Consider the following 20,963-nt stretch of genomic DNA (forward strand, 5'->3'; position numbering starts at 1 on the left):
TTTTACATTCCTATCCTAAACATTTATTTGTTGTGGTGTGAAGACAGGGTTAAAATATAAACAAGGGGAAGATCAGAGGAAAGACTTATCTTTGGGGTCTGTGGAAGATTGGCATCAAAGCCCACCCAGGATAAAGTCTTTTACATGTACTGAATTTCTGTGACAAAGAATTTACTTGTAGTTCAGAGTGACAGTAAATTACATAAGCTCAATCACTTGAAGACTTTTAAGCTGTAAAGCACAAAACTGACGTCTCTGTAGAGCAAAAGCCGCTCTGTTCCCGGGGCTAGCAATTCCCACAAGGTACTAAGAACAGCAGGGCTTCAGAAGCAGAAAGACACACTCACATTCCTCAAGACCGGGAGCGCCAGCTGCTCAAAGGACGTCAGATCCACCACGTACTGCCCTACACGGCACTCACGCTTTCCAGGCAGAGGCTCTGACCTGAAAGATAAGGATAGTGCATTCCTTGTTGAGAGACCCCTGTACTGACTTCTGATTTTTAGCTGCTCCACTGAGCCTCTGGCCTTCTCCATGTGCTAAACCATCCTTAAAAATCACCTACACAGAGAGTGGCAGTGAGCAAAGCTGATCTGATTCCTCATTCTCTCCTGAGAACAGGGCTAACGCTGGTGCACACACCACTACCCACAGCCTGGCAGTTACCTCCAAGAGCTGGTGTATCACCTGTCTTAGAAGAGTGATAGGAACAGGGCCACAAGGTACCAAGTGAGAAGAGCTTACTATTCAGTGGAATAAGTTTGCCCTGAAATATGGTATTTTCAACTTTGGTTTTCATATGATGACTTCAACCTCTGTTTTCTTTGATGCCAAGAAAGCCATAAAGGCTCAAAAGATAGAAGGGACCACCTGGCTCAGCCCTGGGCCCCAGGAGAATAAAACACCAGAGGGACTCCCTTGGTGGTCCAGTGGTTAAGATTCTGCGCTTCCAATGCAGGGGGCGTAGGTTTGATCTCTTAGTCGGGGAACTAAGACCCTGCATGCCGTGAGGCATGGTCAAAAAAAAAAAGAAAAGAAAAAACACTTCAGAAATGAAGCTGCAGTACCCAATTCTGGATAAAGGTCCTCGGATGCCAGACAACGTGACAACATCAAACCCTATTCTTCTTCCTCCCTGTCTGACTTCTTCTGTATAAAACCCATCGACAGGCATGCCAGAGGACTTTAAAACTTCAGTGGCTTTCTGGATCAGCGTTGTTTTTCCAACTCCTAGAGGAAAAAAAAAAAAAAGCCTATCAGGAACCACTGCCTTGTTGGAGCATAACAACCAGGAGAGAAATGGGCTTCAAACAGCTTTTATGAATATTAACTTCACTTAACTTTGATTGCTCCAGGTGTTAAAACTTTTTAATTTCAAGTAGAAAACAAGCATAATAAAAATGTGAATGGTACACTGAAGTTTATTTTTAAATTCTGAAACATTATTAGTTTTGTCACATACATAATCGGAGAACCAACTGAGTGGCTTTCTGATGATAATTTCAAGTGCAATTTGCATCCTACAAGACAAGCTTTTGTTTTCTCCTAGGTTTACTCTTCTTGAGGGAGCAAACTTTTGCATCTAGAAAGTAAAGCTGGCCAAGCCTCAGGCAAAGGCTGGATGCTTTAAGTTAGGATTTCAAGACACTCTGAACCTACATTTAACAGTGGGAACATCCCTTCGTTTCTCCTCGTATTTACAATGTATGGCTCCCCAAAATGGGACTATTAGATACCTCCAACACTACTAGAAATGGCAATATTTCAACTTTCTCCAGAGGAGCAATCCCATCAGGTTGGCCATGCCTTCCATCACCTCCTCAGTTCAGTTCAGTTTAGTTCAGTTGCTCAGTCGTGTCCAACTCTTTGTGACCCCATGGACTGTAGCACGCCAGGCTTTCCTGTCCATCACCAACTCCCGGAGCTTGCTCAAATTCATGTCCATCAAGTTGATGATGCCATCCAACCGTCTCATCCTCTGTCATCCCCTTCTCCTCCACCTTCAATCTTTTCCAGCATCAGGGTCTTTTCCCATGAGTTAGTTCTTTGGATCAGGTAGCCAAAGTATTGGAGTTTCAGCTTCAGCATCAGTCCTTCCAATGAATATTCAGGACTGATTTCCTTTAGGATTGACTGCTTTGATCTCCATCACCTCCTAGAGTATTCCCAAGTATTCCTTTGACTTGCCCCCAACCTCTTCCCAAATTATAACCTATGCACCTCCACCCACTCATCCTCCCCACCAGGACCCCTTCCTTTCCTCCCAGCCTGGCCCATGGACTACTCTGATTAACCCTTGGGTGCTTACAAGTTAAATACTATTTAACACTACTACTCCCTGACAGTGGAGCCAGGCCCTGGTGTCACACGCCTCACAAGCATATTCTTGCTTAATTCTTTACAATCACCCTCTGAAGCAGTTGCCACCCTTGTCCCTATTTTACAGAAGAAGAGACTGAAGCACAGAGAGGACAGGCAACTTATTCATGGTTAGACAACTGAGAGAGACCATACAGGTTAACAGGGGCCTTCATCTGCCACCATGACTTTGTTTATTTCATATGAACCTTGTTCTCATATAGATAAGTCAGTGGCATCATAATTACCCCCAAATGGGAAACCAAGCCTGCAACACAGCTATCATGAGACACGACAGGGTTGCAAGTCATAATATTCCTATGGCTGCCCATGCAGAGTCATCAGGGTTTCCTAAGATTAGCTTTTTACTTGAAATAAAATATGATGCTATTCTCATTTAGTTCATTCTTCCTCCAAATTTCACACTAACAAACAATGGTGTCCGGCCTTTTGAAACATGAACAGCAGCCCACGCTCATGGCACTAGGAGAATGTAACCCCACCTCTGTCCCTCAGTAACTGCTGCTTTAGAGAAGTCGCGGAAGAATCCGCTTAACACAGGCAAGTGGCCTCTGTTGATGTGTAATTTGGGACTTCTCTGAAACAACTTAATGTTGATTCATAACGGATTGTTAAATTATGGTATCGCGTGTATAATGACATAAACCCACAGGAATCTCATGCAACCATTAGAGAACACTGTTTACATATGGAAAGAGCTTACTGCTTAGCATGGAAAACAGACTGCAACATATGAAAATAATATATGGAGAAAAAGCACGTTAAGAAACAGCAGGAATACACAGTAGTATTCCATTACTTTTTTTTTTTGGAAAGACCACAAATAACAAACGCGGGCAAAGATGTGGAGAAGAGGGAACCTCGTATGCTGTTATATGTAAACCGGTGCAGCCACTATGGAAAACAGTATAGAGGCTCCTCAAAAAACGAAAAACAGAACTATCATATGATCCAGAAATTCCACTCCTGGGTATATATCCAAAGAAAATAAAAACACTATTTTGAAAAGATAAATGTACCCCCAAATGTTCATAACAGAATTATTTACAAGATATGGGAGCAACCTAAGTTTCCAACAGATGAATGGACAAAGATATGGTATACAATACAATGAAATACTTTTCAATTGTAAAAAAAAGAATGAAATTTTGCCATTTGCAACATCATGGATGGGCCTGGAGGGTATTATGATTAGTGAAATAATTCAGGCAGAGAAAGACAAATACTGTGTGGTATCACTTACATATGGAATCTAAAAAATAGAACAAACTAGTTTTATATAATTAAAAAAAACAGACTCACAGACAGAGAGAACAAACTAGTGGTTACCAGTGGGGAGAGGGAAGGGGTAGGACGGGGAGATTAAGAGGCACAAACTACTACATATAAAACAAATGAGCTACAAGGATATATTGTACAGCACAGGGAAACACAGCCAACATTTTACAGTACCTATAAATGGAATCTTGAAAAACTGTGAATCACTGTTATACACATGAAACTTACAGAATACTGTAAATCAACTATATCTCAATAAAAAAAAAAAGTGAAGTATGTAGGTGTCTCCAGAAGAAAATGTCGAGAAGAACAGAAAGATTTATAGTATTTGTTTCTGTATTGTAAATCCAAGGGACTTTCAATTTCTTCTTTATAACTTTCTAGATTTTTTTCTTTTTTTGGTCTTACAGTAAATATTACTCTTAATTTAAGAAAAAAGCAAAGCTATTTACATTATGCAAAGGACAAAATGGAACAGCTGTAATAAAAGGGAATATCGTGGGTCTGATCTGTTAGGGAGAAGATTTAAACCAAGAGGAGGCATTTAGCTCTAGTCTTTTTTTCTTCTTCAGCTCTAGACATTTTTCAGCTAATTTTTCATCTCTGTTAATTTAACTACCCTAGTGCTAGCTACACTGGCTAAGAAGTGACCTGTAGGAAGGAAACCCCAAAATCAAAGGCCCACACCACATTCACAAAGAACAGGTTGGAAAGCCCCAGAATTATTTTGGTTCTGGTTCTCCTATAAAGTGGACCGTGAAATAAAGACTCACGTGCAGGCTGTTTAATTTGGGAAGCAACCCCTGAAGACAACACACTGGTGGGGAGGTGACTGCATTATCAAACAAATTATCAGTGGGTAGTCTAATCCCACTGAGAAACCCTAGGAGACAGCTTTAGATTCAGAGTTCTCTTGTGTGATGAGTGAGGAAGGAGTTTACCCACCAACTTCCAACTGTCAAGAGTCAAGGCTGCTTCAGGGGGCAGGAACTCCCTGGCCCTTCAGGCCTGCCCCATGTGCAGGCAGAGGTGCAGGCAGGGGTCAGAGAAAGCCCTCGAGGATAGGTCACAGGCTGTACAGCTGGAAGTTGGGGAAAAATTGCTAAGTGTGAAGGACACATGAGTGGGGCCCTGAGAGTGTATATGAGTATCTTTGAGAAGATACTTGATGTCTGAACGTGTAGAGATTCAGACAGCAGGCAGAGTTTGGGATTGGGTTAGTGATAGAAAGATACTAAGTCAATGAAAAAACATTAGAAAACTCCAAGAGTTAGTTGGGGGCGGGCGGGAATGTTGTGCATAAAGGGAAAATACATTATACTCTTGGCTCCATGGCTCTTCTGTGGTTTACTTTTATAGTCAAAATACCATCAACACTGACCAATGAGCTAATTAAAATTATAGTATAACTGCTTTGGGAAAACTGGGAGGAAGAGAAAGTTAGTGGGTTTAAGGCCAGGCTTAAGAAAGCTACACTGTAGCACTGAGTCTTTCAATCATGTGTATACATATAAAGCTTTTATAAAGAAGGAAATAGAAAGAAGAATCAGTATTGGCCTGGCTGGCCTCTGTCCTTACCCACCTCCAGGACTCAGGCAAGTACAATCATAAAAATAAGCCACCTCTGTTATGAAACACATAGATGTCTTGGGGCCAGGCTGCTGAGAAAACCTTCAAATAAAGTTTCAAATAAAGGATGACAAATCAACTTTTAGAAGACATTCTTTTACAATATTAAGGAGTACCTCTGGATATTAGAAATTTCTCAAAACACCTTCCTCCTCATCACTCCCCCATTGCCCTATAAATATAAAACTCCAGAATCTGCAACATTAAGTTAGCCTTTGGTCCTAAAAGCTAAAGATGCTTATTAAAAAAAAGTGAAAGAGAATTTCAGGGCTGGGGTTACAATGGTTGATTATCTGAATGCACAGCTAATCTGAAACTGCAAAGAAGCTAAAGAATCACTTTCTGTACTCAAAACCCATCTTTTTTTGTTGCTGTTCTCCATTAATCTATATAATGCTGTCTTAATCTGATGCTGCCACAACCTTCCTGTCTCTTCTTTTAGTAATGCCTTATCTATGTGCAGCATCTTGGCTTAAGAGGCATCTATCTGTTCCACCAGTCTCATTTAAACGCACACTGAAGTGAAGTGAAGTCGCTCAGTCGTGTCCAACTCTTTACGACCCCATGGACAGTAGCCTAACAGGCTCCGCCGTCCATATAATTTTCCAGGCAAGAATACTGCTTGGAGTGGGCTGCCATTTCCTTCTCCAGGGGATCTTCCCAACCCAGGGATCGAACCCGGGTCTCCAGCATTGCAGATAGACGCTTTTACCGTCTGAGCCACCAGGGAAGCTACTTCCTTTCCAAGATGAGACCTTCACAGCCTAAGGTTGGAGGGATTTGCATTAGAAGGGACAGGCACCAAGGTAGGGTCTGGGTGGGGGTGCCCAGTACCCAGCCCCCCTGTGTTGGGGTACCAAGGCTCTCAACCTGCGACCTCACTCATGCAGGAAATTGGGGTGGGGGGCGCTGTCAGTGAAGGTGGATAGGGAACACGGTTGCACTATCCTGCAACTGGAATTCCGCTCTTTCATGATAAATGCAGGCGCGTGTGGCTATCGACAGAAATCAGACACCTTCGGTGGTGGCAGAGATCCTGAAATATGGCCTGTGCACATCACAACTTCAAAATGTTAGTCGCTCAGACCTGTCCAACTCTTTGCGACCCCACAGACTGTAGCCCACCAGGCTCCTCCGTCCATGGGATTCTCCCGGCAAAAATACTGGAATGGGTTGCCACGCCTTCCTCCAGGGATCTTCCCCACCCAGGGATCGAACCCGGGTCTCCCGCATGGCAGGGGAATTCTTTACCGTCTGAGCTACCAGGAGTAGTAGTACTACTGCCTTTGATCCTACTTAACACCTTAATACGAAAGCCCAGGTGCCACCCCATCACAAGCTGGTCTCGCCCTCCTGAAGTTCGCTTCACTTCATTTACCTTATGGACTCAATCACATTTTCCGGGAAAGGAAACGCAGGCTTCTGACCACCAAGCCTGTAATTTAACACCCGGAATTTCAGAGGCGGAGAGCACCGGCTGCCGCAACCCCACGCGCCCCCCACGCCCACCCCTCGGCCTCGTGGAGGGTGCGGACACGGGCAAGAATACCTGGGGGCCCAGTCAGGAACACGTGCCGGGCCATACGGGTAGGCTCGGGTGGGGGTCACGGCCCGGGTAGGGGTGGGGTCGAAGTCGCCGAGCCGGGTACCGGGGAGAGGTCGCGACCCAGGGTCCGTCCCCCAGGGCCGAAGTCCCCTCCTCCGCCGGCCGGAAGCAACGAGCCGTAAGGCCGCGCATGCGCCCTCTGCGCTCAGCGTCGGTGTGCGCTTCCGCCCTCCGCGCCGGTCTGCGCTTGCGCCCTCCGCTCTCAGTCCTGTTCCTCGCCGAGACCACCGTTCAGAGACGCAAGGGTGGTTAGTATGGTCTTCCCTGGGTTTGTGTGCTACAGCCTCCGTATTGGTCTTAGGTAGGGTGTTTGTGAGGAGGTGTGCTTAAAAGCCTTTTACTAAGCCAGTGCTGCTCAGGTGAGCGCCGTTTACGAAGCTCTGGGACCGAACCTGGGAGCTGAAATTTCCCCAGGCTGCGGGGAGAGGCCTCCTGAAGGAAGTTTGGGTCCTAGAAGCCCTCCCAAAAGAAGGAGGATTTGCTTCCAATTGGAACGACTTACCCAGTGTTGTCAGCCACCGCTGCAGTGTGGTATTACTTGGTTAAAAAGTGCTTCATGCGTGGGCTCCAACTCCCAAGATTCGGAGTGATTGATCTTGGGCGAGCCCTGAGCATCTGGATCTTTTTGATATTGTTGAAACTCCCCGGCAGTTTCTATAGTCCCGTCTTCAACCGTGCACACAAAGACCAATTTCCCCCTCTTGTCACCGTCTCATAAATGTAAACCAACGCGAGACCCAGCTGGAGGGTCTTCCTGTGCAAAGCATTAAGTGGTTTTTTTCCCATCTGTTAACCCCTTGAGGTGTTTGATCCTGAGAAACGAAATGGCGGTGGCCTTGAGCCAGAGTTACCTGTAAGCCCTTTCAGTGCAATATATGTACAGTTTGTCTCGTGATCGATCATCCTCCATCCTGTCTGGGAAAGCAGTTTCACTGAGTGCTCATTTTAATTGTGTGGGCACACACAGGACTTCCCAGAGCTCCCCTTAGCCTGGTTATTCATCAGTCAGATGACCTCCATTTCTTACTGTTTTTCTTGCCTGGAGAATCCCAGGGACGGAGGAGCCTGGTGGACTGCCGTCTATGGGGTTGCACAGAGTCAGACTTGACTGAAGCGACTTAGCAGCAGCAGCAGCAGCAAAAGTCAGATTTGTTCAGTTATCTATCACCATTACTTCTGCGACATTTATAACGCTGCATCACTGGTAAGGTAGAGCCTTCCACCCAGATTTCTTTCACCTCCATTGCAAACTGGAGTCAAGAGCAGCTAATATAATCAAGTAAGCCCACAGAGTAGTTTCCAAAAGAAAGAAATATGTACACTGTCGTATGTATGATCTTCTTTTTATAAAAACAATTATTTTAAAGTGCTAATTATGTAGGATTTCCATCACTGAAGCAGTTTGTGTTTGAAAGGTTCACCAGGAGATGGATTATTATATTTTGACGTTATGCCTATAATTCTGGTAGCCACCAGCAGACCTCAGTTTAGGCAGACTCTAGATGTAGAGGACTGATATTTCAGAACAAAAGAAAATTCTTCCGAAGTTGGATGTTCTTTTTCCATCAAATCTATTTGTTTGGGCAGTTCACATGGATATCTTCACTTTATAATAATTAATTGATCTAAGTCTTTGATTTGTACAGTTTCCTTTGTGGATTACACATCAATCACAACCAATGAAATACCTTATCTCAGAGATTAAGAACAAAAAGGCAAACATGATTAGTCACCCATTTTTAAATAAATAGATTATTAAACTACCGTGCTGAATCTAACTTTTGCTTACTATCCAACCAGGGTATAATTACCTGAGGAACAGGTGATTCCAGTTCTTTCTTCCTGCAGGACCTGGGTGCAGGCTCGCTTTTGATAGAACACAGTACAGCTGTTTATTAAAGCAGTTCGTAAGCGTACATCTGAAGTCTACAGTTCCAGAGACTGTTTTCTCTACTGCTGCATCCAAGCACCTAAAACAGTTCCTGGCACACAGTAAGGGATGTACATGCTATGCGCTCTGTGCTATCTGCGGTGTATAAAGACATGATTAAGAAGAGCTCCTTTAGATTCTTGCCTTTTGAGGAATTTTTAATTGGTTGGCTAGAGAAGACCCTCCAGAGAAGGCAATGGGAACCCCCTCCAGTACTCTGCCTGGCAAATCCCATGGGCGGAGGAGCCTGGTAGGCTGCAGTCCATGGGGTCACTAGGAGTCGGACACAACTGAGCGACTTCACTTTCACTTTTCACTCTCATGCATTGGAGAAGGAAATGGCAACCCACTGCAGTGTTCTTGCCTGGAGAATCTCAGGGATGGGGGAGCCTGGTGGGCTGCCGTCTCTGGGGTCGCACAGAGTTGGGCACGACTGAAGTGACTTAGCAGCAGCGGAGACCTCGGGCTGTCACAATCATGAGGGTGCTGTAACGGAGGCTGAGTGAGCACTGATGAGGGTCCAGGACGATGAGAAAAGCCTTCCCAGTCCAGTGACTGTGAGCCTGCTTGGAGGATGAGTGAGAGGCAACTGCAGAGAGCAAAAGGGGGCACCTCTTAGGTCCCCTATCCCTTTGTGCCTCTGCTCCAGTCACCACTATAGTGGGTGGCTGTCCTCAATCTGGAGTGGCAGGGAGTGAGGTGGTTAGAAGGAGATAAAGGTCAAATAAAAGCCATGTGTTTCTGTGTGACCAACCCAGCTTGAGTCATGTGATTTTTGGAGCCAGTCACTGAGCCAGGGAGATGGAGTGATCTCACTGGTCAGGCTTGGTTCAAGTTCTCCCCTGGAGAAAGTGGTGATTTTCCCCTTTCAATGCCAGAGACCAGATCTGAGGGAGGGACTCTCCCCAAAGGAGAACTTAGGCACTGTTTCCACAGGGGCAAATGAATGCCAGGCTGGCAAAACAGATTCACGTGTCCTTTTCCCCACTTTCATATTTTTACATCTGCAGTAGCCATAGTCTTGGTTCTGTGTTCTTGTACTTAGGACATAATCCAAGATTAAATTGTGTGTATGTTAAGTCGCTTCAGTTGTGTCTGACCCTTTGTGACCCTATGGACTGTAGACCTCAAGGCAAGAATACTGGAGTGAGTTGCCATGGGAATCTTCCCAACTCAGGGATCAAACCCACGTCTCTTATGTCTCCTGCCTTGGCAGGCGAGTTCTTTACCACTAGCACCACCTGGGAAGCCCAGTTTAAATTATGTTAGTACAGACTTGTTAGGGGAACCACTGACTGAAACCACTCACCTTGGCCAGGCACCACAGTAACCACTTGCATGGGTTATTTTACAAAAGGAGGTCCTGGTAAAAAAACATAGAACTAACAAGCCACCACCAACCAGAATAATTCAGGAAAGGTCAAAAGGAAACAGGCAATGCCAGTCCATATGTCCTCCCAGAATCCTGGCTGGAATGCATCTTGAGCGAGTGATGCTCACGCCACCAGGAGGGACCTTGAGTCAGAATGATTGGCCAGAGACAACCTGGAAACTAATCCTATCACCATAAAACCTGACATGTTAGCCACTTGGCAGAGCGGTTCTCCTGGGTTCCCTTACTCTCCTGCTCTTAACCTTAGTGCCCCCTTCCCAATAAGATTTCTTGCTTTGTTAGCACAAGTGTCTCCTTAGACAATTCATTTCTGAGTGTTTGACAAGAGTGTACTCTTGGGCCCTGGAAGGGATCTCTCTTCCTGCAAAAAATATACTCAGGAGTAACTGTTGTATATGTTTGTGTGCACACTTGCACATGCATAGGTTTATAGGTTTGGGGAAAATTTGTATACTGAAGCGACTCAGCAGCAGCAGCAGCATCTCGTTTGACCAGTTGCTGTACGTTTATGGACACCATATCCTTGTATAGGGTTAGGGAAAGTGGAGCTTTGCAGAAGCCCTGGCTCACAGTAGGGGCAATGGGAAAGCTGTGTATATGGCCCAGTTTTCTAACTCTCTGACTATGGTTGGTGTCCCTGGCCCTGGGCTATATACTCTTGGCACACTGCTTGGCTGTGCTATGTGCTCTTAAAAAGTGTGGCTATTATGACCCAGCAATCCCACTGCTGGGTTACACACCGAGGAAACCAGAATTGAAAGAGACACATGTACCCCAATGTTCATTGCAGCACTGTTTACAATAGCCAGGACATGGAAGCAACCTAGATGCCCATTGGCAGACAAATGGATAAGAAAGCTGTGGTACATACACGCAATGGAATAGTACTCAGCCATTAAAAAGAATGCATTTGAGTCTGTTCTAATGAGGTGGATGAAACTGGAGCCTATTATACAGAGTGAAGTGAGTCAGAAAGAAAAAGACCAATACAGTATACTAACGCATATATATGGAACTTAGAAAGATGGTAATGATGACCCTATATGTGAGACAGCAGAAGAGACACAGATGTAAAGAACAGTCTTTTGGACTCTGGGAGAAGGCGAGGGTGGATGATTTGAGAGGGTAGCATTGAAATATGTATATTATCATATGTGAAGCGGATCACTGTTCCAGTTTCGATGCATGGGACAGGGTGCTCAGGGCTGGTGCACTGGGATGACCCTGGGGGATGGGATGGGGAGGGATGTGGGAGGGGGGTTCAGGATGGGGACACGTGTGCCCGTGGCTGATTCATGTCGATGAATGGCAAAAACCACTACAATATTGTAATTAGCCTCCAATTAAAATAAATAATTTTTTTTTGAAGTGTGGCTATGATCAGACTGGGCTTCCCTGGTGTCTCAGACAGTAAAGAATCTACCTGCAATGCGGGAGACTTGGGTTTGATCCCTGGGTTGGGAAGATCCCCTGGAGGAGAGCATGGCAACCCATTCCAGTATTCTTGCCTGGAGAATCCCATGGACAGAGGAGCCTGGGGGGCCGCAGTCTGTGGGGTCGCACAGAGTCGGACGTGACTGAGCGCCTGAACACCGCACAGCGTGATGAGAGTGAATGCCGAAAACCAAGCAGAGGACAGTCACGTCAGGGAGGATGGCGAGCCAGCAGAAACAAGGAACTTAGCACCTTCACGGATACTGGGAGTAAACAGGGAAAATCGTGAAGAGTGAACCACCAAGGACAAGCTGAGAGGTCCAGGGAGAAGGAGCACAGCTTCTGTTTGGCTGTCTCACTCCTCAGGAACGCTAACACTATGTTTTGTTCAGGTTCATTTTCTTTCTTTTCACTGGGATCCCATCAGTGGAGTAGCTGTTGTTTGCAGAATAATATGGCAATTGTTCTGGTTTGAATCAGCCTCTGATGTGTAGGAACCAAAAAAATAAAAAAAAAATAAATTGCTGTCTCTAATGAATATTCAACACCTGATATAAATAGAGCTGGTTATTTAATATATTCTCCTCCCCTCTCTCTTCCTTCCTTTCTTTTCTTTCATTCCTTTCTTCCCCACTGTATTGCAGACACTGCACTGTGGTACATAGTAGGGATCAAAGATACATTTGAAATAGCTTAAATATCATATACTAATGCATATATATGGAATCTGTAAAGATGATACTGATTAATTTATTTGCAGGGCAGCAATGGAGAAACAGACATAGAGAACAGATTTAGGACATGGGGGGAGGGGAGGAAACAGAGGGTGAGATGTATGGAGAGAGTAACATAGAAACTTACAATACCATATGTAAAATAGATAGCCAGTGGGGACTTGCTGTATGACTCAGGGAACTCAAACAGGGGCTCTGTGACAATCTAGAAGGGTGGGATGGGGAGAGAGATGGGAGAGAGGTTTGGGAGGAAGGGACATGGGTGTACCTATGGCCGATTCTTGTCGATGTTTGACAGAAAACAACAAAATTCTGTAAAGCAATTATCCTTCAATTAAAAAATAAATAAATTTTAAAAAACACTGGTGAGCAGACTTATATACCTAGGTTTAAATTTTTTAAAACATTAAATATCCATGAGCTCTTATTTTTCATTCAACATGAAAATACCATTATCTGAGCTCCTGGAGGAAGAATTCCTTTCTCACCCCTTTAGATTACCTACCTTTTTGAATAGCTGTTGACATTGGGAAAGCTGGCATTGCATTCTGGCCTCCAACCTTGTAATATTTAGACATATTTAACAAAAGGTAATAGCTAACATTTACCTATTGTTTACCATGTGCCAAGTTCTCTTCTCAGAGCACTTAAAATTATAGTAACTTCTTTAATCCTCACCAAAACTTCATTTTATCTATGGACAAACCAAAATAGAGAGGGACAAAGGAACTGACCCAAGACCACCGTGCATGTACACGCACATGCGTATTCAGGTGTGACTGTGTGCATGTCTGTGTATATATGTATATCTGTGCATGTGTATATATGATTCAAACTCAGGTATTTGGGTGCCAGAGTCTGTCTGATACAGATTTTTAACTTTTGTCCTGAAAATAGCTCATGGGCAACATCTTAAAGTGAAAAGTTCACATGAGGACTACAAACCTGCTCCGTTGGTTACTCTTCCTTCTTCTAGGAAAACAAGCATCATGTTACAGCAAGTCCCCTACATACGAAGGAGTTCTGTTCCAAGAGCACGTTCATAGGTCCAGTTTATTCCTAAGTCCAACAAAGTTAGCCTAGGTACCCAACTAACACAATCTGCTATATAGCAATGTAGTGTAATAGGTTTATAATACTTTTCACACAAATAATACACAAAGAATAGAGAAAACATTTTAATCTGACAGTACAGTACCTTGAAAAGTACAGCAGAACAGCTGGGCATGTTCCTATCTTTGAAAGTTCCCATCTTGAAGTTTGTATGTAGGGGACTTGGGGCTTCCCCTGGGGCTCAGTGGTAAAGAATCCACCTGCCAGTGCAAGAGATATGGACTCAATCCCTGGATTGGGAAAATCCCCTGCACCTGGAGAAGGAAATGGTAGCTCACTCCAGTATTCTTGCCTGGGAAAGCCCATGGACAGAAGAGCCTGGCGGGCTACAGTCCATAGGGTCAAGAAAGAGTCGAACGTGACTTAGTGACTGAACTGCAACATTTATAACATGTAGGGGACTTACTGTACCTAAGAGATCTAAGGTAGTTCTTGAAGGACAGAGAGAATGGACAGCTCTTTCTGATTCTAATTCTCCTCCAGGGCTGTCTAGGATAATAACTCCTATCACATCTGTGTGCGTGGACCAGCTAACTCTGAGATCCCTGGGTCTGTAAATAATGGACTGAGCCAAGCAGGCCCCCATCTCACCCCCAAATCTCACTGGGTGTGAGACTGCAGGTCCTCAGAGAGACACAGCCACTGTCCTCCTGCTGGGGTCAGTCAGACATCCTCTCCTCCCGCCTCAGCCTCTCTCAGCACAGCTACATCAGGTAGTGCCTTTCTTCTGATTAGGTACAAGCTTAACAACATTTATTCAAGTTTCATTGTCTTTCCCTGTAAATAATCTGCAGGGGAAACTAATTGCTTTTTAATTTGGTCGAAATACATCATCCCCAGAATTGTTTGCACCATTATCCCAGGCAAAAGAGGCCGTGGGTGTTAATTAGCCACCTTCATCCTTATGGGAGCCTGGGTTCTCCTCCCCGTCTCCCACGCCCTCTGGTCCATTCCTAGTTAAGGGCATGGTTTCAGCTCCATTTGCCAACAAGTTGATAAAAGGTTTTGCTGGCTGAAAGTTAGAGAAAACTTAAGGAATAATTCATTTTCCTCTCTATTGTGTATTTTCAGTCTTCCTGAGGAAGAACATCATTGATTCCTTTCCTGGACCAAAGTTCATCATTCTCTCCTAATGCCAATGAGGTCTGAAATCTGGTGGGTTGGATAGGTAAAGCATTAGTCTGTGGCCGGCCAAAAAGTAACTAGGGGCCTTTTTAAGGCAGGTTCTGCTCTCTCCTGTCTCCCTGATCAGAGATCCTGGGTGCTGCATTTCAGTCACCCCAGTGTGAGCACAGATTTTCACAAGGATATGGACACTCAGGGGCTGCCCAGATAGTGCTAGTGGTAAAGAACCTGCCTGCCAATGCAGGAGATATGAGACACGGGTTTGATCACTGCATCAGAAAGATCCACTAGAGAAGGGCATGGCAACCCACTCCAGTATTCTTGCCTGGAGAATCCCATGGACAGAGGAGTCTTGCAGACTACAGTCCATGGGGTCACAAAGAGTTGGACACGACTGAAGCCGCTTAGCACATGCTCATGCATAGACATTCAGAACATAATCTACCTGAGGACTTTGCCTCCAACCCTTATTTCAGAACAGTGCTCCCAGTTGAGTCACAGAGAGTTGAGAAAAGTGACTCAATGCCTGGTCCTGTTCCATGCTCCACAGACTCTTATGTTTGAAGAGCTGAGGGTAGTTGACTCCTGGGAGCCCCTGCCTGGATGTAGAAATGATGACGTTGGATAGGAGGACCAGGCCAATCTTGAGTTGTTTAGGGCTCTTGCCTGGTGTGGAGGAGATATTAAATGTTCTCATGTGCCCCAAAGTCTCATATTGTCTCTTCCCCAGGGCCTTTGCACATGCTATTTCTTCTGCTTCAAAGGCTCTCTGTGCTCCCATCTTCCCCTCATTGTGCATCGTGTATGCATGCTCATGCTCAGTCATGTCCAACTCTTTGCAACACTATGGACTGTAGCCCACTGGGCTCTTCTGTCCATGGGATTTTCCAGGCAAGAATACTGGAGTGGGTTGCTATTTTCGCCTATCTTCCTCTAACTCAGCATTCTTGGCTCCCTAGTACATACCAGGTGTCCCTGATAAATGTTCCTTCAGGTTTCTGAACTTGTAGTTTTTTTCAATTCCCATAGTTGTAATTGAATAATGTAGATATTTAAATTTATAAAATTACTTTCTCCTCTGCTAAAATAAAAGCTTTATGAGTGAGGGAACTGGTTCCAGCTTTTTCCACCACTATAACCACAGCATTTAGGTGTTCAGTTATGCTTGCTAAATAAATGAATTTCCAACTCAGTATTTTAAATGGAACACTTTTGAAAGATCTTTCTTTTGTTAATAGTTTTATTGCTGTTGTTGTTCAGTTGCTCAGTCATGTGTGACTCTTTTCGACCCCATGGAGTGCAGCACTCCGGCTTCCCAGTCCTTCAGTATTTCCCAGAGTTTGCTCAAACTCAAGTTCATTGAATCAGTCATGCCATCCAACCATCTTATCCTCTGTCATCCCTGTCTCCTCCTTCCTTCGATCTTTCCCAGCATGAGAGTCTTTTCCAATGCATCAGCTCCTTGCATCAGATGGCCAAAGTATTTGAGCTTCAGCTTCAGCATCAGTCCTTCCAGTGAATACTCAGGGTTGAGTTCCCTTAGGATGGACTGGTTTGATCTCCTTGCTGTCCAAGGGACTCTCAAGGGTTTTCCCCACCACTGTAGGTCAAAGGCACCAATTCTTTGGCGCTCAGCTGAAGTCTACTATGTGAAAAATGGGAAATAACAAGTGTAGATGAGCATATGGAAGAATTAAAATTCTCGTGTACTGTTTATAGAAACGAAAAATGGCCCAGTTTGCTGTAGAAAACGCTATGGCAGTTCCTCCAAAGCTTAGAATCACCATATAAACCAATATAGTAATTCCACTTCTGAGTAATTCCCAAAAGAATTGAAAGCAGAGACACAAAGAGATATTTGTACACCCATGTTATAGCAGTATTATTTTCAAGAGACAAAGGGTAGAAGTAACCCAAGTGCTCATCAGCAGATGAAAGGATAAACAAAATGTGGTATATCCACACAATGGAATATTATCTAGCCTTAAAAACAAGGGAATTCTGATCTATGCTACAATATGGATGGACCTTGAGGACTTTATGCTGTGGGAAGTAAGCCAGACACAAGAAGACAATACTGTATGATTCCATATACATATGTATTTATATCACTCCTGAATATTTATTGGAAGGACTAATGCTGAACCTGAGGCTCCAGTACTTTGGCCACCTGATGTGAAGAGCCAACACATTGGGAAATGCTGGGATAGACTGAGGCAGGAGAAGAAAGGGGAGACGGAGGATGAGATGGTTGGATGGCATCACAGACTCAATGGACATGAGTTTGAGTGAACTCCAGGAGATAGTGAAGAGAGAACACTGGCGTGCTGCAGTCCAGGGGGTTGCAAAACGTTGGACATGACTGAGCAACTGAGCAACAACAACCACTTATATGTGAGACACGTAGAATAGTCAAATTCAGAGATGAAAAGTCGAATGGTGGTTGGCAGGGCCTGGAGAGGGGGAGACGGAAGTTATTATTTAATGGTTAGTTTCAGTTTTGCAAGATGAAAAGAGCTCTGGAGGTAGATGGTGGTGACAGCTGCACGGCATTGTGAATGTACTTAACACCATGAGTCATACTCTTAGGGTTAAGAGGGTACATTTTATGTTATGAGTATTGTACCATATTACAGTTATACAGTGGAAGTGACTAATAGATTCAACGGGTTAGATCTGATAGAGTGTCTGAAGAACTATGAACAGGGGTTCATGACATTGTACAGAAGGCAGTTATGAAGACCATTCCCAAGAAAAAGAAATGCAAAAAGGCAAAATGGTTGTCTGAGAAGGACTTACAAATTATGAAAAGAAGAAAAGCGAACAGCAAAGGAGAAAAGGAAAGATATATCCATTTGAATGCAGAGTTCCAAAGAAGAGCAAGGAGAGATAAGAAACCTTTCCTCAGTGATCAATGCAAAGAAACAGAAGAAAACAATAGAATGGGAAAGACTAGAGATCTCCTCAAGAAAATTAGAGATACCAAGGGAAATTTTCATGCAAAGATGGGCACAATAAAGGACAGAAATGGTATGTACCTAACAGAAGCAGAAGATATTAAGAAGAGGTGGTAAGAATACACAGAAGAACTGTACAAAAAAGATCTTTATGACCCAGATAATCACCATGGTGACATCCTGGAATGTGAAGTCAAGTGGGCCTTAGGAAGCATCACTACGAACAAAGCTAGTGGAGGTGACAGAATTCCAGTTGAGCTATTTCAAATCCTAAAAGATGATGCTGTGAAAGTGCTGCACTCAATATGCCAGCAAATTTGGAAAACGCAGCAGTGGCCACAGGACTGGAAAAGGTCAGTTTTCATTCCAATCCCAAAGAAAAGCAATGCCAAAGAATGCTTAAACTACCACACAATTGCACTCATCTCACACTCTAGCAAAGTAATGCTCAAAATTCTCCAAGCCAGGCTTCAACAGTACGTGAACTGTGAACTTCCAGATGTTCAAGCTGGATTTAGAAAAGGCAGAGGAACCACAGATCAAATCGCCAACATCCGTTGGATCATTGGAAAAGCAAGAGAGTTCCAGAAAAACATCTACTTCTGCTTTATTGACTATGAGAAAGACTTTGTGTGTATCACAATAAACTGTGGAAAATTCTGAAAGAGATGGGAATATCAGACCACCTGACCTGCCTATTGAGAAATCTGTATGCAGGTCAAGAAGCAATAGTTAGACTGGACATGAAACAACAGACTAGTTCCAAATCGGGAAAGGAGTACATCAAGGCTGTATATTGTCACACTGCTTATCATCATAGGAAATGCTGGACTGGATGAAGCACAAGCTGGAATCAAGATTTCTGGGAGAAATATCAATACCCTCAGATATGCAGATGACACCACCCTTATGGCAGAAAGGGAAGAACTAAAAAGCCTCTTGATGAAAATGAAAGAGGAGAGTGAAAAAGTTGGCTTAAAACTCAACCTTTGGAAAACTAAGATCATGGCATCTGGTCCCATCACTTCATACAAATAGATGGGGAAATAGTGGAAACAGTGACAGACTTTATTTTGGGGGGCTCCAAAATCACTGCAGATGGTGACTGCAGCCATGAAATTAAAAGACGTTGCTCCTTGGAAGAAAAATTATGACCAACCTAGACAGCATATTAAAAAGTAGAGACATTACTTGGCCAACAAAGGTCTGTCAAAGCTATGGTTTTTCCAGTAGTCATGTATGGATGTGAGTTGGACTATAAAGAAAGCTGAGTGCCAAAGAATTGATGCTTTTGAACTGTGTTGTTGAAGACTCTTGAGAGTCCCTTGGACTGCAAGGAGATCCAATTAGTCCATCATAAAGGAAATCATTCCTGTATATTCATTGGAAGGACTGATGCTGAAGTTGGAACTCCAATGTTTTGGCCACCTGATGCAAAGAACTGACTCATTGGAAAAGACCCTGATACTGGGAAAGATTGAAGGCGGGAGGAGAAGGGGATGACAGGGGATGACAGAGGATTAGATGGTTGGATGGCACCACCGACTCAACAGACATGAGTTTAAGTAAACTCCGGGAGTTGCTGATGGACAGGGAAGCCTGGCGTGCTGCAGTCCATGGGGTCGCAAAGAGTCAGACACAACTGAGTGACTGAACTGAACTGATTGTACCACAATTAAAAACTTTAAAGAATTCAACATATGGAAAGTCAGGCAGAAGAAAAGAGATTAGTAAAGGCTGCAGTGGTCAGAGAAGCAGTTGTGGAGAAGGTGTGTCTTGAACTGGGCCATAGAAGATGCATGACTTGACTGGGTGAAGATGAGGCACGGGAGGCGATCAGAAGAGAGACCTTCAGTGGTGCAGAGTGACTCCAACATCCCAGGGTGGATCTCATCTAGCAGGTGGTTTCATTAGAGCTGGAAGCTGGTAAACCAGAGTCTGGTAAGGGGCTGGTGAAGGTACTTGGGAGGGGTGCTTCCGGGACTGCTAATTTGGCCCCTCAGGCTGGGTTAGGATAATGAGATACCTGTTCCCTCTCTGTCCCTAGTAAAGAACACCAACTAGATACTTCAGCACTGGTCGCTGGAAGATCCATGATTGTCCCAAGCCCAGACCTGCTCTTTTCTTGCAGCTGCCATAAGTCAGATTCTTTATACATGGCTGACAGATGGTCTTGGAGGACTGCTCTCCCAGGTACGCTGACTGGAGTGGCGAGGACGCAAAGGTGGAAGGGAAAGTGGGAAAGGATAGGGCCAAACGGGGACTTCCCCGGAGATCCAGTGGTTAAGATGTCACCTTCCAATACAGGGGTTGCAGGTTCAATCCCTGGCCAGGGAGCTGAGATCCCACATACCTCATGGCTAAAAAATAAAAACATAAAACAGAAGCAATATTGTAACAATTTAAATAAAGGCTTCTGAAAAAATGACCAACATCATAAAAAAAAAAAAAAAAAAAAAAGAATAGGACCAAACAGTGTGATGTGCTTGAGCTCAGCGGTGGAAGGAAAATAGGGCTGTGAGAATGTCAAGCCTGCTTCATGTAGTTACATCCAACCCTGGGCACACACAGAGCCCACCATCCCACGCCGGACAAGCCATCCTACAGACCTGAGGCTTAATAGTGGGGACACTGCCCATCTTTACCCAAGAAGACTTGACATTCCACACCTTAATGAGCAAAACCTGGGCCTTTCAGTCTGGCTTCCTGCCACAGGAGCTCGAATAACAGCTGAGCACGGTCACATTGGATAGAAATAAATACGTGGAACTATGGAAGGAGCATTAAAGTGGGAATTCAAGTGGCTGAGCTGAGAACCAACTTGTTATGTTACCCTAGGCAAGTCGTGCAACTTCTTGGAGCCTCAGTGTCTACAACCAAAAGAATGAAAATGAAATTCCTGCCCTGCAGGACCCTCAGGTGTGCTGCAAGTATGAAGTGAGATTGTTTATGGAGAGGCTCTTAAACCGTGTAAACTCTGTCAGCCAGATTACTAGATCCCAGTGCTCCTGTGAGCCTGGAAGGCCAACCTGCCAGCTGTGTAACTGCACCTTCTCTGAGCTCTCGCATTCCTCTTGGAGGCATTTCTTAGACTTGTTTTATACTCCAGGGGTTTTGCTTTTGTCTTCTCTCTCTTTTTTTTTTCTAAATTTTTATTATGTAAAATTTCAAAGATGTAAAAATGTGGAGAGAATAGAATAATAAGCCCCTTGGACCCAGAACCAGCTTCAGCAATTACCAGCTCACGGCTGACCTTGTTTCATCTGCACTTCCTCATCTCTCCCTTCCTCCTAATCCCGCACTGGGTTTTTTCAAGCAAAATATCTGACATCATATCAGTTCATTGAGAACTATTTTAATACACCTTTCTGAAATATTAGGATAC

General features: G+C 44.3%; 1 protein-coding gene across 3 annotated transcripts in view; it reads right to left on the reverse strand.

The window, feature by feature from the left end:
• Positions 1–7,003, reverse strand: part of NTPCR (nucleoside-triphosphatase, cancer-related) — a 38,588-nt gene extending 31,585 nt beyond the window's left edge. For 2 of the 3 annotated variants that reach the window (XM_070364466.1, XM_005891899.2), the window contains exons 1-3: positions 6,836–7,003; positions 1,068–1,230; positions 348–444 (exon numbers count right to left, since the gene is read on the reverse strand). In XM_070364466.1, coding sequence (XP_070220567.1) covers positions 348–444; positions 1,068–1,230; positions 6,836–6,869 — 294 coding nt within the window. In that variant the 5' untranslated portion in view covers positions 6,870–7,003. Of the gene's footprint in view, positions 1–347; positions 445–1,067; positions 1,231–6,664; positions 6,722–6,835 lie in introns of all 3 variants that reach the window. The other variant, XM_070364465.1, reaches the window with a different exon arrangement.
• Positions 7,004–20,963: the final 13,960 nt, after the last annotated feature.

Source organism: Bos mutus, chromosome 28 (genome assembly GCF_027580195.1).
Source record: "Bos mutus isolate GX-2022 chromosome 28, NWIPB_WYAK_1.1, whole genome shotgun sequence".
Taxonomy (NCBI): domain Eukaryota; kingdom Metazoa; phylum Chordata; class Mammalia; order Artiodactyla; family Bovidae; genus Bos; species Bos mutus.